Here is a 15,867-nt window from a genome sequence, read left to right as displayed (position 1 = left end):
TTTCAGTTTGTCCATCGTCCTCAAAATAAGCAAAAGCTTCCAAGGCACAGTGCTGCTACACAGGTCAGGCAGAGGGGCCTAAAACCCGGTTCACTATTATCAGTACTAGCATAAGACTCCATTTGATGCTGAAAAATGCTCGCTCATCTCTGTAAGCTCTACATCCTAAGAGAACATGATGCACAGTTTCAACTAGTCTGCATTTGTCATGCATAGACTGGTTGCTGGCTTAAGCAGTGTTGAAAACAGTTTGTAAATGCCGCATTCAGTTGAAGGTAATGATAGACGGATTCCAGGTGGCAAGGAAGTCTACATGGCAGTCTAGTATGCTTGTATTTAGTCTCTTCGGCCATTTCATGAATAGTTATCGCTTGTAGCCACTGTTTCAACAACTGAATAAGAGCATGTACAAAAGTTTACCAGTGGCGACACACAGCTGTTTCGCAAACATTACTGACAAAGCAACCATTTCAGTTTCTAGTTTTTACTCTTCTGAAACTGTTATGCTTGGTATTTTAAATAATGATTTCTTGCAATGACGAGATCGCAATCATAAATTCATAACGTTCAAAAATTTGAGGCTAAGTGTGCAGGACGAAATGTACCTGTTGTGTAGCACTGAACGAATATGTCAACAGAAATGCAGAGACATATGGAAATACAGTCGTTACTGCTGTCAGATGCTGCAGTGGGTTTCGCACTATACATGAATGCCATCCACCACAACTGATGGTCAAGCACAGTCCCAGAAAAGCAGATCTATACATGGTGCTCAAAGTCTGCAGTGGAAGTCATTTATTACATGCAATGGCTCAACAGCCAACAGCACTCGGAAGGCCAGCCTCCCTTTGGGCTACGCCTGTAATCCCCAAGTTATCATACAAATGCCTGTGTATGCGAGCAAGGCATCGAAAAAAGAAAAAAAAAAGGTGTCGCATAGCAGCATTAACTACATCTCCACTTAGCAGTCTCCAATGCAGAGAACCACCCAATGCATTCTTAGAACTCCAAAGCTGTTCACACGAGGTCAATACAAAAAACACAAAGCATAGAAAAAAACAGAGCAACTGTGTGACGCGTAACAAGACGGTGGCACTGCCAAAAATTGCTCCTCTATCCCCGAAAATTCCTTTGCTAGCAATCTTTACGATATTTACAGCAGGGGCAGGCTCCCCCAAGTGCTATATGTATCGAGTCTGCTAGTCAACAATGATTTCGAAACGCCTCTCAACGCAAAGCACTGCTCCTCAAAACGGTGCATTTGCAAACATTTGCAGCTTCTTTGGACCGGGTTTCCTCAAACCAGCCATCGGATGTACGTGAAACAAAGAACAAACAGCTAGAAAAAAATTCACTGTTAATACTGCTTCTGCGATCAAATGCTCTTGGGCACACAACGTTGTTAACAGCCTGCCTTTGCTTTCACGGGGTGGGGCTTAAACACTGTTAGGACAGCACAGTCCGCAAAGCTGTCGCCTGGCAACGAAAATAAAGCAATGCTTGAATTGCCCTGCAGTTCTATGAAGTAACACTCCAACAAAGGTTTGCAAAGCATAGCAGCCACCTTTTCAATGACTTGGAGAAAACATCCTTTGTGCCTTCAACAATTCTGCAAACAGAGACCGCGATGCGCCAATTATGTGAACTGCAAATGCACTCCTGGTTGGTTTATGAGGTCTAACGTCCCAAAGCGACTCAGGCTATGAGGGACGCCGTAGAAAATGCACTCCTACCCACGTATGCAAGCAGGAAAAGAAGTGCAGGATAAGAGAGCCCCTGCGACATTTTTTTCTTCACTGCCAATTCATCATCATCATCAGCCTGACTACGCCCACAGCAGGGCAAAGGCCTCTCCCATGTCTCTCCAATTAACCCTGTCCTTCGCCAGTTCCCGCCACCGTATTCCCACAAATTTCTTAATCTCATCCACCCACCTAATTTTCTACCGCCACCTGCTACGCTTGCCTTCTCTCGGAATCCACTCCGTTACCCTTAAAGACCAGTGGTTATCTTGCCTTTGCATTACAAGCCCTGCCCAAGCCCACTTCTTCCTCTTCATTTCGACTAGGATGTCATTAACCCGCCTTTCTTCCCTCACTTACCCCGCCCGCTTCCGATCTCTCAACGTTACACCTACATTTTTCTTTCCAAAGCTCGCTGTGTTGTCCTTAACTTAAGCTGAACCCTCTTTGTTAGCCTCCACGTTTCTGCCCCATGGGTGAGTACCGGTAGGATACAGCTGCTGTACACTTTCCTCTTGAGTGATAATGGAAAATTCCCATCCATGATCTGAGAGAACCTGCCATATGCGCTCCACCCCATTCTTACTCTTCTAGTTATTTCCCTCTCATGATCCGGATCAGCGGTCACTACCTGCCCTAAATAGACTGCCAATTATTCTGGTTCAAAGGACTCCTGACGCAGTCTAGACACAAGTGTTTAGAAAGAATCATTGAAACCGGACCATGCAAACACAAAAGCTATTCTACTCAGAAAGTTAAAACTAAACCGCCGCATGAAATTTCGTTCCACCCACCCAGTGCAGAGATTGGGCACTACCGAGAGGAGCCGTGCATGTCGCAGATGGACACAGGGCAGAAGTAACTAACGCAGACGATGTTTCCTCGTAATCTCTTTGGCGTTGGTAGGATTACAAAGCTACCACTGCCCTGTTCGCCACCCGATCTCATGTGCTTTTTTCTTTCCTGCTGCCTTTTCGTTATCAGCAGTTGGAGTAGCAATGCTCGCCTCCAAGAACCATCTAAGCAAACCGGAAAGCATCGCCCCTAGGATTATTGTGATCAGTTTTCATTCACTTGTACTGCTTCTTTTGACTTTATTTTCCCCATGCGAAAAGCTTCACACACCCAGACACACATTTTTTTATCCATTTCTTGAGAATAACAGAATTAGATTCTATCTGGATACCTGATCAATCTGAAAGGCAGCACCGAACCTAGCTTCCACCCCAGATCCGCTACTGAAAAATCGCCGCTACGCAACCCGAAATGAGCATTTTAGCAGATTCAAATATTAAACTTTGCGATTTTGGCGATCCCCTTAGCCGTTAAGGCATCGTCATGTCCCAAGCTATGAATGCAACGAATAAAAATCACATGCTTGAATTTGTGTTACAGGGCCTCTTAAAGCAATGCACTTTGTGATCTTCTCCTCAAAGCATCATATAACCGAAAGAAAAGGGAAATAAACAACAAGGAATCAAAACAAGTCCAGTGCATTGGTCAACTGTAATTTTAAAACATGTCCCTTTACAACAAACACAGCACTCGCGTCAGTGCCAAGGTGAACATCGCTTCAGATGAACGCACAAAAATACCGGAAATTGCATTTGTTTATACACGTTTTAAGTGAACTCTGAATGCATTCCTAGCATAACTTCAAACTTAAAAAAAAAAGAGAGAGTACATTTCTCTGAATGCCATCTTAGCATAACCGGCAATGTGAGAGAAATGGGGGAAAACTTCGCTTTCCCATTGGCTGGCATACGCTACGAACCTACGTGCCTAGACAATGTGACTTTGTCAAACATTCCATTCGAAATAAGTTCATCACATCCTGTTCGGCAAGCTACTGTGGGAATGTACCAACTGCTCTCACAGGTGTGCATAGGAGAAAGGTCAGGGATTAGTCGGATGCTTCTTCAATCTAATGAGGTATATTCAAATGCTGTCGGGCTTTCAGTCCAATGCCTGTAAAAGCCAGTGCCATGGTATGTACAGTCGGGGACAAAAGTCTGTGGACCACGTGTTCCTCGAACGAAGCCGATAGCTCTGCAATTAGCCGGCGGATCACACTCGCGGAGGTGAAAGTAGAAATTTTGTTCTTTGATCTCTGCAAGTGTGATCTACAGCCACCGGCTGATAACAGAGCTATCGGCTTCGCTTGAAGAATGCTTGGTCCACAGACTTTTGACCTCGACTGTACACGTTTTGTCTGCATGCACTCTCCCTAGAATAAGCAGTGCAGGAGCCAGCACAGTCCAGCCAGGACACGTTGTGTGAAAGAAGAGAAATTTTCAAAGTATGAACTGGAAAAGAAAGAGAACCACATTCACCCAACCTTCCTAGGGTGCCAAGGGTCCTCCCCGCGCCACTGGCACTGGCAGCCCCACATGAACTGACACACTCATTCAGTCTTCGTCGGAGGAGAAGGACATACGCTGCGCCGGCCTTCTCGTCCGTTTCCGTTGCACCCCGCTCTGGCGGAGGCCCGACGAAGAGGAAGGCTGGTCCAGGGCAGCGGTCGACAACCGCGCGGAGGCACCATTTGTTCTCAACGCCGCCGCGGGACTTCGCGCCAACATCCTCAGTCGCTTGCGGTGCATCTCCACTCCCGTCGGGCCAATGCGCAGCCGCTGTGCCCGTGCCTTCACCTTGTTGGCCTCCTCGTGGTCGCTGTCACTCGACGAGTCCGAGTCGGACCAGAACACGGGCATGCGTTTCCGTACCATCGGCTTCCGTCTGGGCACTGGCGGCAAAGGAGATGTCGTCGGAGCTATCGTTGGCACTGCTGTTGGTGATGGAGCAGCCGCTGCTGCTGAAGTGGCGCGCCCCTGCTCGTCGTCGTCCGAAGACAGCTCAATGACGACTGGTGTCCTCGGCTGCATTGGCATGATCGGCGTGACGATCACGCAGTCGGAGTCATCCGACTCAGTTGCTGCCAGGTCAACCATAGTGTTGTGGTGGAGGCCGCTAGGGCCCGGCTGACTCGGGTCTCGCATCAGCGAGCCCAACGTCACGGGCGCCCGCCCCGTCGCTGCCAGCTCGCCATTGTCGTCGTCCTCGAATGCCAGCGGCTGCAAGAACTGGGCCGCTGGCGAGCCTCGCGCGACCACATTCGCCCGCGTATCGTACACGGCCACCCGGTCGTAAGCCACCATGTCGAGCGGCGAGGAGACGAACGCAGCCAGCTCGTGCAGGAAGTGCGCCGTCCGCTCGCCAAAGAAGGGCCGCACGTGCTCGGCGAACTCGAGGCTGCACACCTCGTAGCGGGTGACGAGCGCCAGCACCAGCTCGGTGGTGAAGGCCAGTTGGGCCTCGCCACTGCTGCCCAGCAAGGCGAGCAGCTCGCGGTTCAGCCACGGGATGAGCCGGTGGGTGCAAGCCGGGTTCTCCCGGAAGAAGGCCGGCGTGAAGCGGCGCGCTGAGCGCCGGTTGTTGGGCGGGCACACCCACAGGTCCAGCTCGTAGAGGCTGCGCCGCTCAGTGCTCGAGGTGGGCAGTGGGCCAGTGGCGACGGCGGTGGCAGCGGCGGCTCGCATCATGCCAGCACGGCCCGACCTGGTCAGAAAGGGTGGGGGTCAGTTCAGAGTACAGTTTGGTTTGTTTGTTTGTTTTATCGGGTTTAACGTCCCAAAGCGACTAAGGCTATGAGAGACGCCGTAGTGGAGGGCTCTGGAAATTTCGACCACCTGGGGTTCTTTAACGTGCACTGACATCGCACAGTACACGGGCCTCTAGAATTTCTCCCCCAAAGAAATTCTAGCCGCCGCAGCTGGGATCGAACCCGCGTCTTTTGGGTCAGCAGCCGAGCACCATAACCGCTGAGCCACCGCGGCGGCTGAGAGAGTACAGTTTCCCGGAACTCGGATTGGATTAGTGGCTAAAGAGTTAAGGGGGGACACTGGTCTTAGACCTGTTTTTCTTATTTTTAGTCCAATCGTAATGAAACTACCACCTTGCTGAGTTTTTTTATACTGATTTCAACAATGAAATTACCTTTCTCATAAATTAGTTGGTTCCCAAGATAATTAATTTTAATCAGTCATTCATTAGTACCTTAGTGCAAAAAAACTGCTCAATAAAAAGTCATTTTTAATCCATGGCTACATAGTATGGTATGTAAAGAGTGCAATAACCAAAGCAGTTTTTCCATTTTACCCTCACTGGTGATTTTACAGCACTTGGAATATCAATGTTTAAGGTGTGAATGTAATGCACCAATAAACTTTGCAAAATTATAAATTTTCGAAGTGCGACTGAACAAATGTGCTTCGATTATTGCACACACTGTGCCTTCACCTTCCCTTAGCAAACAATATGACATCTCTGTCTGTCCTAGATGTTGAGATATCGACTTACTAAGACAGCCAGATGTCCAAAAATTTCATGCCATTAAATTGTCTGCTGCTGCATAAATTCAGCCCACACGATGATCTGAATTTAATATTATGGTCAAAATGTTGGTTTCTTGGAGGAAAAAATTTGCACAGTTGTAAAATATCAGCTGTAGATTCCACAAATGTCACTTTTCGAAAATTGATTTCTTGGTCTTTTGGCCTCAAAGACCAGTGTCCCCCCTTAAACACGATGCCAGGGCTCTGGCACAGCAGCCTACAGGGGCAGTCAACTCCAGCAACATGGTGAAGGAGCATGAGGTAGCGTGTTTTCCAATTTAGGCTCTCTTAAAATCTAAAGCGCGCACTTTGCAACCCAACGCAGTCGCCAGGCAGCACAAAAGCTGCACACAAGTGACACACAAACAATCTGAACGGCGCAAAACTGACCTCGACCGCGAGCTCCTCGAGGAAGAGCGGGACCTCGCCGAGATGCTCAACACGGAGCGCCGTCGGGGTGTGGAGTGCCACGTGATGAGCATGGACGGGTACACCAGATGGTGGGCCAGCAGCAGAGCACTGCCCAGGGCAGTGGCTGCCACCCGCGAGCTAGCCGCAGCGCTGGCGCTGGTGGACGACTGAGCATTGCTGCTGACGAAGTAGCGGTCGTAGTCCTCGAAAGAGCGCACGTTGTGCACGATGCTCTTGAAGCGCTGCTTGCACAGCGGGCATTCCGCCTTCACCTGCAGAAGTGAACAGAATGGAATTGGTGAATGTATGGAATTTGTCTGCCATACAGACAACTGGTTGAAAAGAAATGCACAGGGGCACTCCACACACGAAGCGGCACTGGTGGATAGGTGCATGTGCAGCTTGTTTTCAACCAATGGAGCACGAAAGACGTGGACATCCACAATGTGGCCACATGATAAAGGTAGACTGAACTTAAAGGGACACTGAGGAGAGCACTATTAATACTTTTTTTATAGTAAAATCCGATAGTTCGGCATGTCATGGCTTTGTTGCCACTTGGCCAGCAGCGAAAGATGCATTTATTTCTAAGAAATTTGGATTCGAAGTTGAAAAAGTGTTTCCCGCTGCTCAGATTCAAACTTGGGATTCTCTTATGACGACACACGACTAAGTGACGTGAAACATGACGTGCACATGACGTAACGCAGACTCCGTGATTTCTGGCTGCCAGCAGTGCGGCCCAGCAGCAGCCGAAAAGAAAGCTACCGCCGGCCGCACGTTGAAGGCATCTATCGGCTATTGCGGCCGTCGCTACAGTCGCTTCGATTACGTTTGCACTGGCGTTTTGCCAGCGTTACGATGGATCTCGTTCTCGAAGTCATCAACGAAGTTCTCGCAAATAGACACCTTTAGCATACCGTGTACCTTGTTACCGCTAGCGGAATACCGGGAGCCCGCCTACCGCCGGAAAACAGGCGCTGATTGGTCCCGATGCTTCAGGAGCGCACGTAGCTGCCGGGCATGTGGCGCCATCTGGCGACGTCAAGGACATTTGCGCATGCATTGGCTGCGCCTCAGGGATTTGTGGCTTCTCGGGTCCTAGAGTTGCTAGAACCATTGGTTCTAGCAACACTGCTTTGTCCTATGACGTCACCACGCTTGTACTTGCGAGTTTGGCCTGTGGCGGCGATACCTGTATTTTGGTTCTTGCTCTTTTCTACATTACAAGAGCTTTGTTGTCAGTATGAGTGGCGTTTTTGTAATCAGGAGCTGGTATTATGTCGATACAAGCCAACTTCAATTTCTCCTCAGTGTCCCTTTAATACAAGCTTGGCGCTACGAAAAAGCTTCACGCGAGACAAAAATAAGCACAAGCAATAGACAACAAACAGCCAAGGCTTGAACCGCGCTGCTAGGTGGTGGTGATGGCGGTGTCCACCTACAAAGTGAAGCAGCTATGCACCTTTCCATTCCACAAAACCAACAGAGCATCTAAACTGTGAATAAGTCAATGCTGGGAACTAGACTGTATAATTTGCTTCCTGCAAGCAGGCCCAGGCAGAACTCCGCTCTGTTACACAGATAAGCCCATTGTGCCAACAGGCGGTGCGGACAGGGCGCTATCATTTTCCTTTCAATTCTCTCGCCCTCCTAACGTGCGTCCATGCATAAAAAAAAAGAAAAAATGGGCCTAATAAAGCCCAGATTGCCCAAAGCACAAATGGGACCCATTTGTACAGCAGCTACCACACCTTTGAGTGATGTGGTGTAAGCAAGGTGTACACACTCCCGTATTTGGCACACACACACGCTAGTTTTGTTTAAAGACAAAGCAGAAATCTCGAGGAATCGAGGAATCCTACTACGACAAAGCGACAACAGCTGTACTGGACTTCCAGGGACAGATGACAGCATCGTTACCTCGAGCCAAAGTCGCCTGCACAGCTTTCTTTGCAAATACAACAACAGAGGGATGCCAAGCCGTAAGAAGATGATGAGATTACAAGTGCCCAGGATGACAAAGACACTAGTAAGCTCAGATATCAGCTTTAGACTCCCCGAGTACATTCCTGTGTAAACAGTGCCCAGCAAAATATAAACCAGAGAAAGCTCATTAAAAAGAGACATTAAGAAAATGGGCCTGTGGCAACAGTGGCCCTTACAGCAATCCATCAATGCACGGAACACAAAACCTAATAAGCGCATGCGCCTAGTACTTTGTAGGCGACTTCGGCATACAAGACACTGCTCACTTCAGATATTTTCCAGCATTGATTTTCAAAATTAAAGGAATTATTAAAAGTGGATCGTTGAAGCGTCAAGTTACGTCCAAGCAGTCTCTCAATGGCCTCATGTCAAGGTGTGGAAGCTGCCGCAAGCAGTCTAAAGCACAGCTTGCCCCCAATATTTGTTGGTGACCTAGACAACCCAAAGTGAGCCATTTCTGAACGACGAACTGCTTCCAACAGTTCAAAAGCTCAATAGAAGCCCACTGAACAAAAAGAAAATTGGGATCAAACAAAAAATTGGGAAACTGTGGGATCAAACCTTTTGGACTATGCTCCTTCCGAGAAATTGGTCGAAAACATGCATCACTCCCATAGGAAAGCTGGCGGTTTGCAATAGAAGTATACAAATCAGTGCACGTCTTACAAGGGCAAAAAAGTCTGGCACGGCTGCCATAGCTTCAGCCAGAAAACAAGCTCACACTGGCTCATAATTTTTCACTCAGAACGTCGAAAACGCCGACGCCGGATTTTCTGGATAACGAGGGCAATGCCTGGGTAATGCCATCGAGTAATGCCATCGGGTAATGCCATCGAGTAATGCCATCGGGTAATGCCATCAGGTAATGCCATCGGGAAATTCTGGGTAATGCCATCGCATTATTAAGAGCACTAAAACTAAGTACAGTCTTTGTCAAAAGTTTAGAGCCCAGGAGGTTCACTTCCAAGCTTTATACTGGGACTCCAGGAGCATTCCTGGAAGTCCTACCTATTGCAGGAGGCAGTACCAGAAATCTTCTCATGTCCAGGAAATTTGGAGCGCTAGAGACCCGTTAAGAACGACGCAGTGTGGCTCGAAAGAAAACCCCCTGGGCTCCAAACTTTTGACAAAGGCTGTACCTCTTGCAACAGCAAGGAGAACACTGTTGAGACAAGCAGACGCATGACGCACCTTGGACCATTCCAGGAGACAGGAGAAACAGAAGGTGTGGAAGCAGCTGTCGGTGAAGGACTTGTTCTCGGGGGGCCCCAGGCAAATGGCACAGCTCTGCTCCGGGGAGACGGGCCGCTCAGGCGTCTTGGCCGATGATGGGCGACAGTCGGCAGACGGTTCCGCGCTCTCCCCTTTGCCGGGCTCCATCTTGACTCCCGCCGTCGAGGCCGTGCCATCGCCAGCACTGCTGCCACTGCAGGCTGAAGGGGTCACCACTTCGACCTCACTGGTTGCCATGCTGGCGTGCCCTGCAGATGCATCCAGGATAAAATTAAAAAAAAAAAAAGACATAAGAACAAAGTAATAAACCCAAAAGAAGGCTCACACTAGTAAACAGTGCTTTCAGCAATAAAAACCGAGAGCTGGGCAGGTTGGACAACGTTCATGATGAAAAAATAGCGCAAAAGGAACACGAGGGATGGAAAGGGCTTGTCTGCGTCATTCCCTTTCCGTCCCTCGTGTTCCTTTTGCACTATCCTTTCCATAATAATAATAATAATAATATTAATAATAATAATAATAAAAATGTCATTCGGTTGGAAATTTTCACTGTGGCTCATTATCCTCTGTGCAGCTTTAGAAGACAATTTAGAAGACTACGCTAAAAGAAACACCCTCACTGACCAAGTTAGAGTTTTAAGAATACATTTCGCCATTTCACACCCAGTTCAGTGTCCAAATACACAACACGGCATGTTAGATCAATCGCCTAGTACTTAATTTACTCATGCAAATGCGCGCATAAAGCCCCTCAGGCGCACAGAGGCTCGCAACATTTCTTTCCTCGCCCTTGAACACTCAAGAAGTGTTTCAACACACAACGAAACGCAAGCGGGCGATCCGATCTCAAAATAAAAAAACACACTCGCCAGAACACTGATAACGAAATCTCGACGGCGCCGGGCGGGGTCTTTTTTTACGCTTTGAGAATGCAAAAAGAAAAAAAAAGAGATAAAACTGAATAATGTGAAAACTGAGAACGGCCACGTTATTCCACTGGCGCCGCTGAAAATGTATACCGACGAGTAGCTTTGTGTAAATCTTGTATTACTGCTTCAGGGCACATCGATAGCGGGCTCATCTGCTTAACCCCTGGCTTCTCGCAGCATGGATTCAAGGCCGTCTTACGAAAGGCGACAGAGAACTGAACTTAGTACGTGTCACCCGCCTGCTGACTCACAGTTATCGTGTTTTAAGTCGATAGAACACGGTCTCCGGTTTTGAAACCCGGCGCTGTGAACACAAAAGCGAGCTCAGAAAACACGGGACTTTGGCGCCTTAGAGCCTTAGAGGGAAGCCCGGTCTCTCTTGAACTGCTCGGCTTCATTTTGGGATTTCTGAAACGCTTGGACTAACGAAGACTCGGAGGAACGCAGATAACAACGCCGGATAAACCGCGAACGCGAGGAAGGCTTCGTTCGCAGTTACAAGCACGGCTAGACATTTTCGATGTCGTTATGTTTCCCCGACATCGTCCCCTACCTGCCATCCGACACTGGTGCGACATGAAGCTGGCCAGGCAGGTCTCTTCAAATGCGCATTCGCCTAACCTTTTGCTCCGTTCAGCAATGGAAAAGCGACCAACGAATAAACGGTCAAAAGTCACAAAAGGCACCCGACGACGTGGGGCGCCCCCGCGCGAATCGAGGCAGGCGGAAACGCAGGAATTTGAGAAGGCACGACCCGACCGATTGTTGAAGCTCGCAAGGTCACGCAGATGGAATGGAAACGAATTTAACGAAAGACACACGCCACATAGGTGCCATAAAGAGGTCCCTCTAAATTTCAAAAATGGTCGTCTCAGTGTGTTACGTCAACGGTCTGGGGCAGGTCACTTCCAAAGCGAAGGGGGATCGACCAACGTTTACGCGGAAAAGGAAACCATGCACTTCGTCGTCAGCAGCCGCCAGTTTAAGTTTGACGATCTGATTCGGTGCCAGGCTACGGAGTCGGGTAGTCAGATTCCGCGACCTACACGAGATCGCGGCAGCATGACCTCACACCTCTTTCCCACGGCAACCGCGACATGGCCTCGCCTCGAGTTCGGAGGAGCACACGGCTTCGGCTCGCGTTTTCGATGCATCGCCGAGATTACGTGTCCGCGCGGTTTCCTCGGATCGGGCAACTATATAATTCAAGCACACACATCTTAGACAGCGGCGACCAGAGCATTACAGGGCGCATACGAAGTTAGGCCTTCGTGCACTACGCATAGTTTTCAACTAAACGCTGTCAAACGCGTTCGTCTGATACGTGCAGCTTGTTCCTTCGTCATGTCGGTCGAGTACGAAAAGCCTGCAGCGCGATGGAGAAGTAATAATGTGTGATGCGACTCACCTCACGGGTGGAACACGATTTTGAAAGCAAGGACGAATTTGGCAGTTGGACGACACATCACGCAAGACCACACAGCCAGTACAGTACCGCGAATGCGACCACTGCGACTGCTTCGCATGTCGCGACGATCGCGACTGCTCTATGTTGCCAACCTGCTCTTTCAAAAAAAATCCCTAAAATCCCCATACGAGAACTAGAAAACCCCAGACGTTTTCGCAGTCTTCATTTGTCCCTATGCGACGAAAGAACAGTTGGCTACGCAACACTCTCGCATGAGTTTGAATAAGTTTCACAAATTGATCCTGCGACTGAACGCTGTGTGTGTGTGTGTGTGTATGTGTGCGTGCGTGCGGCGCGCGCGTGTGTGTGCGCGCGTGCGTGCGTGGTTTGGTTTATGGTGTTTAACGTCCCAAAGCGACTCAGGCTATGAGAGACGCCGTAGTGAAGGGCTCCGGAAATTTCGACTACCTGGGGTGACATCGCACAGTACACGGGCCTCTAGAATTTCGCCTCCATAGAAATTCAGCCGCCGCATTTATCTGTTTGGGTTACCCTACGCAGACCACTGGTTTATTTCTGCTCAAGCACAGACCATAGGGCAGCTTATGATAGTCTGCGTTTTTCGATAGGTAATTTAACATCGGAACTTGCTTGAACTGCCCGGAATCTGTGAATACCTGGAGTCGTCAACATGCACAGAATTTTCATCAAGGCGAGCGAGATAGCCGATTTGAGAGGCTGCGCCATCTGGCAAACTGCAAGACAAACGATACCACTGCTCGGAGCCGGGTAGGTGTCGTCGTAGTACCCCGGATGGCGCAGTCTGTCAAAGCTACTAATTCTCCGCGCAGGCGACTGCAGTTTTTCGCCGATTGTGGACAATTCAGGCAATTTCCGATGTTTAAATTCTTATCAAAAAACGCAGACTATCATAAGCTACCCTGCGGTCTGTGCTTGAGCCGAAATAGCCCAGTGGTTTGCGCAGGATATTTTTTAACAACACGGATAAATAAATGCACAACACCCTGTATATAATTTTTCTAGGGGCATTGTTTTGCTTTTGGTTTTCATAAGGCGGTCTCGCTTACGCCATGAATTCCCTAGATTTATTGCGCCAAAATGCTCACTAAATATTTCTAGGGAACCATAAAGAACAGCAGGCAACGTGAAAAAATGTGAGACGCTATGCATGGTCATGAATTTGCTTCTGAATCTTCAAGCAGTTAAAAGTAGCAAAAATAGTAATAACAATTTATTGATTATAGCGATTATAGGCTTTGAGGCGTAACACGTTTAGGAGACAGTTGGTACAGTGGGAGTCAAGACGGGCGAAAACAAGCCAAATTGCCATCCAACGCCGCCAGCGCGCTGATAGCGCAAATGAAACGCCACTACAGTGTGAAATGCACAGAGCACACCGTGAAACATTAGCGGCGTTAGTTAATTCGGTGCTTTGGTGCTGCTGTCCCGCGATCCGAAGAGGCATGTGCTTACCCTGATTTTTTTGAAGTGCCAGGTTTCTCGAAAGAGTGCGTGCCGTGACTCACCAGCGTGCCACAAACTTTCGCATCATGCGCAACAAGTGCGAGACGCTGCTCGTGCGGCATATGCCGAGCTCGCTGACCGAAGCCGAGAAGATCGACCTGCTCAAGTATTTCGGCGCCGATACGGTGCGATGCATGCCAGCGAGCGGCAAGCTGAAGAACGCCGCGTTTGCGACGTTCCCTACGCAAGACGCCGCCGACTGCGCTCTCGGCCGCTTGCACCAGGCAGAGCTTCTCGGCACTCGTCTGGTCGTCGAGTACGCGCTAGGCAAACAGGCGGACCGCCACTTCCCGAGCAAGAGCGACCAGTTCCCGGAGTCCAGCGCTGATGGCATGAACGCCGTCGACCAGACAACGGCGACGTCCAAGGATGACTACAAGTCCAAGATGGAGGCATTCGCGGTCAAGCTTCACGCGCTCTCGTCGGACCTGGGTCTCGACTACATACTCAACCCGATGTTGACGTACGCCTACCCTCCCGCGACCCCGTCCACCGTGGCAAACATCGCCGCCATGCTGCTGTCGGTGCCCAAGTTCTACACGCAGGTTCTGCACCTCATGAACAAAATGAACCTGCCGGCGCCGTTCGGACCTCCGATGCCGCATCCCCCAGACGTGCAGAGCGCGTACGCCGCGAATCCCGGAGTCGTGAGCGGCGAAGCCCCGTTGACGGCGGCAGAGGTCGCGGCCAGTGATCATGAGTCCAGCTTAGAGGAATCGGAGATGGAGAGTGACGAGGAGGACGTCGCCTCTCGAAGGCATCTGGCCCAGACCGTGGTCCCGCAGAAGCGCAAACCGAAGACGCAGCTCAGGAGGCCCAAGTTGCAGAAGCTGCTGCCTCCACAGCCACATCAAGAGCACGGGCCCAAGGCATCGGACGTTTTTGAGCCACCCGCTGAGGACAAGGCAGTTCCTAAGGCTATCGCCATCAACATTCATCGCGAGGCTGATAACGAAGCCAAGCCGGAGCAGACGACAGAGGTCGTTGAGGAAGGCGGCTTCGGTATCCTGCCTGCCGTGCCCAAGCCAGTGGAAACTGCAGAGGATAAATCCAGTGATGACAACTACGACTGGACTGGGACACAGTTCTTTACAAGGGAAGAAGTCAGGTCGGGGCGCATCTCCAGCGAGGAGATGAGCAAAGCGTCTGTGTTCAAAAACTATGAAGCGGGAGATGTGGCTTCGAGGCTCTACATCAAGAATGTGGCAAAGGCAGCCACTGTGGAAGACCTTTTCCGCATCTATGGTGCCTACGTTGATGCCAACTCTGAGCGGCAGCGCAATGCCTTTGACATACGACTCATGAAAGAGGGTCGCATGAAAGGACAGGCCTTCCTGACACTTGCGGATGAGTCTCAAGCTGACAGAGCTCGTAGAGACACAAATGGCTACCTCTTGAAGGGAAAGCCGCTTGTTGTTCAGTTTGCTAGATCAGCTAAGGCCAAGAAGCCATGAATGAGTTGAATGCACTCAGCTGCACACAGATTATTTCACCTTGTTTACAAAGCCAGCACTTGTTGCATCCTGAAGCTTATTGCTCATGTGCACATAAAGGTTTTCACCTGTACATAAACATCCAGCACATTGTAAGATAGTTGTACATTAAGTAGAACCTGTGGAGTGTATGGTCATGCATTACGTAAACAACAATGTTGCATAATTTGTTTGCCTATAAAGGCTGCTAATAAATTCACTCAGTGACATTTGGGGTCTGGTAGCAGCAGCCCATGGCAGCGTCCAGCCGTTGTCTTGAACTGTTCTTACTTTTCACAGGCGTGTGAAGTGTGCTTGAGCATGTGTAAGAGAACATGTTCATTTTGTCTTGGACAGCACGTGTGCAGTTTGCTGTATTGTGGCAGTGCCTCCCATCTTCAGTCTCCCTTTCTCTGTCATTAATTTTGATTAATTTTATATTTCTTGTTTATATTTTTTCCTATTTCGCACTGTTCAAAGGTGTGCTTGTTAATGCATGTAAAACTTGAAATGTATAAAGATGTACAAATGAGTGATTGGCTGCATTGAAAAAGTTTGCGCACAGTCTGTTTCAGTTCTGCTAGTCATGCTCTTGAGCATGGGTCAGACAAGTGATGACTTCTGTTGGGACACGACTTGTTTAGTTAGTGAAACAAAAATGCTTTACAACTGGCTACAAAGCAGACTAGCTCAGCCCCACTGTGCTTTACGTTAAAGTTCGGCTAAGACTCTTAAGACTGCTTA

The 15,867-nt window shown here is 49.2% G+C and overlaps 2 protein-coding genes across 4 annotated transcripts; one reads left to right on the top strand and one right to left on the bottom strand.

The window, feature by feature from the left end:
• Positions 1–772: 772 nt before the first annotated feature.
• On the bottom strand, positions 773–14,115 carry LOC149366232 (E3 ubiquitin-protein ligase Topors-like). 3 transcript variants are annotated; one of them, XM_089549656.1, is made up of 4 exons: positions 13,601–14,115; positions 9,728–10,017; positions 6,527–6,819; positions 773–5,300 (listed from the first exon to the last, which is right to left on the bottom strand). In XM_089549656.1, the coding sequence occupies exons 2-4, from the start codon at positions 10,004–10,006 to the stop codon at positions 4,151–4,153; spliced, it is 1,722 nt and encodes a 573-aa protein (XP_089405782.1). In that variant the 5' UTR covers positions 10,007–10,017; positions 13,601–14,115; the 3' UTR covers positions 773–4,150. The 3 variants fall into 3 exon arrangements, with proteins under 3 accessions (XP_089405782.1, XP_089405773.1, XP_089405763.1); XM_089549647.1 differs by lacking the exon at positions 13,601–14,115 and adding an exon at positions 12,107–12,395; XM_089549637.1 differs by lacking the exon at positions 13,601–14,115 and adding an exon at positions 11,252–11,787.
• Positions 13,105–15,659, top strand: LOC149366231 (RNA-binding region-containing protein 3-like). Its single transcript, XM_089549667.1, has one exon. It carries the CDS (start codon positions 13,678–13,680, stop codon positions 15,103–15,105), a length of 1,428 nt encoding a protein of 475 aa, XP_089405793.1. The 5' UTR covers positions 13,105–13,677; the 3' UTR covers positions 15,106–15,659.
• Positions 15,660–15,867: the final 208 nt, after the last annotated feature.

The sequence above is a fragment of the Amblyomma mixtum genome, chromosome 1, assembly GCF_055824585.1.
Source record: "Amblyomma mixtum isolate Tamu chromosome 1, ASM5582458v1, whole genome shotgun sequence".
NCBI classification, from domain to species: Eukaryota; Metazoa; Arthropoda; class Arachnida; order Ixodida; family Ixodidae; genus Amblyomma; species Amblyomma mixtum.
Note: the sequence above shows the minus strand (reverse complement) of the source record. Positions and strands in the feature narration are given on the sequence as shown.